This window comes from Chinchilla lanigera, unplaced genomic scaffold, assembly GCF_000276665.1.
Source record: "Chinchilla lanigera isolate Chin_1 unplaced genomic scaffold, ChiLan1.0 scaffold00041, whole genome shotgun sequence".
Classification (NCBI taxonomy): Eukaryota; Metazoa; Chordata; class Mammalia; order Rodentia; family Chinchillidae; genus Chinchilla; species Chinchilla lanigera.
In genome coordinates this window covers 16,976,463-16,977,559 of record NW_004955442.1, presented here as the reverse complement: position 1 = coordinate 16,977,559, position 1,097 = coordinate 16,976,463, and the positions used below count along the sequence as shown (strand labels likewise).

The window sequence follows — 1,097 nt, the reverse complement described above, 5'->3', positions numbered from 1 at the left end:
GCTGGGCTTGACTCAACATAATCTTGCCTCACCCCACCAAGTGCTGGGATTACAGCTTTTAAAAATGATTCACACCTACTTGCAATGAAATGTGGTTTTTTGGGGGGTTTTTTTGGTATTGGAAATCAAACTCATGACCCTGCGCTTGCCAGGCAGACGCTGTGCTGCTGAACTATATTCCTGGCCCAATAAAAGGTTTTTAAAAGAAAATGTTACATATAAAATTCAGGACGAAGTGGGTGTGGTGGCGCATGCCTGTAATCCCAGTGCTCAGGAGACTGAGGCAGGAAGACTGCCACAAGTTTCAGGCCAGCTTGGGTATCCTGAACCATATGGTAAGACACTGTCTCAAAAAAAAAAAAATTAGGACAGTGATGAATGACAGACACACTTACAAAAAAATAGTACCAGCCATATTGTAGTGCTCAAAGTGGCAAGATAACAAGTGCTTAATTTATTTGTTTTTACTTATTTTTTATTTTTTGTTTTTTGAGACAGGGTCTCATTATGTAGTTCAGGCTGGCCTTGAACTCACCATGTAGCCCATGTTGGCCTAGAATTCATGGTGATCCTCCTGCCTCAGTCTTCCAAGTGCTGGGATTACAGGTGTGTACCACCACGCCCAGTGTAACTTATTATTTCACGCCCAGTGTAACTTATTATTTTACTTCATAATTTATAAACATTATTGTTAGTTTTATCTCTGGTACTTCGTAGTAGGGATGAATCAACACCAATGAAACTTACATCCAATTCAAAAAACAGGTCTCTTTCTTTACTTGCAATCTCATAATCTGCTCGGAGGGCCAAGTCGTGGATTTTGGTACATTCTCCTAAATCCATGCGCTGTGGAAAACAAAAAAATTTACACGTGAGCACCTACTCACTATACAGACAACATGACTTGGTATTTTAACCCTAATCAAAATAAGTAATATACTTTTATGTATATGTATCAATTCCTCACAATAAATGTAATGATTACATACTGCAGACATGTACTAATAAAAAATTTTTAAAAAGCAATATACTTTTTTTGCCAGGCATGGTGGTACACGCCTGTAATCCTAGCACTTGGGAAACTGAGGCAGGAAGAT

General features: G+C 38.7%; 1 protein-coding gene across 2 annotated transcripts in view; it reads right to left on the bottom strand.

The window, feature by feature from the left end:
• The window catches only part of Luc7l (LUC7-like), a 31,542-nt gene that overhangs the window by 19,770 nt on the left and 10,675 nt on the right, over positions 1 to 1,097 (bottom strand). For both annotated transcript variants that reach the window (XM_013517876.1, XM_005391669.2), the window contains one exon: positions 748 to 846. In XM_013517876.1, coding sequence (XP_013373330.1) covers positions 748 to 843 — 96 coding nt within the window. In that variant the 5' untranslated portion in view covers positions 844 to 846. The remainder of the gene's footprint in view (positions 1 to 747; positions 847 to 1,097) is intronic.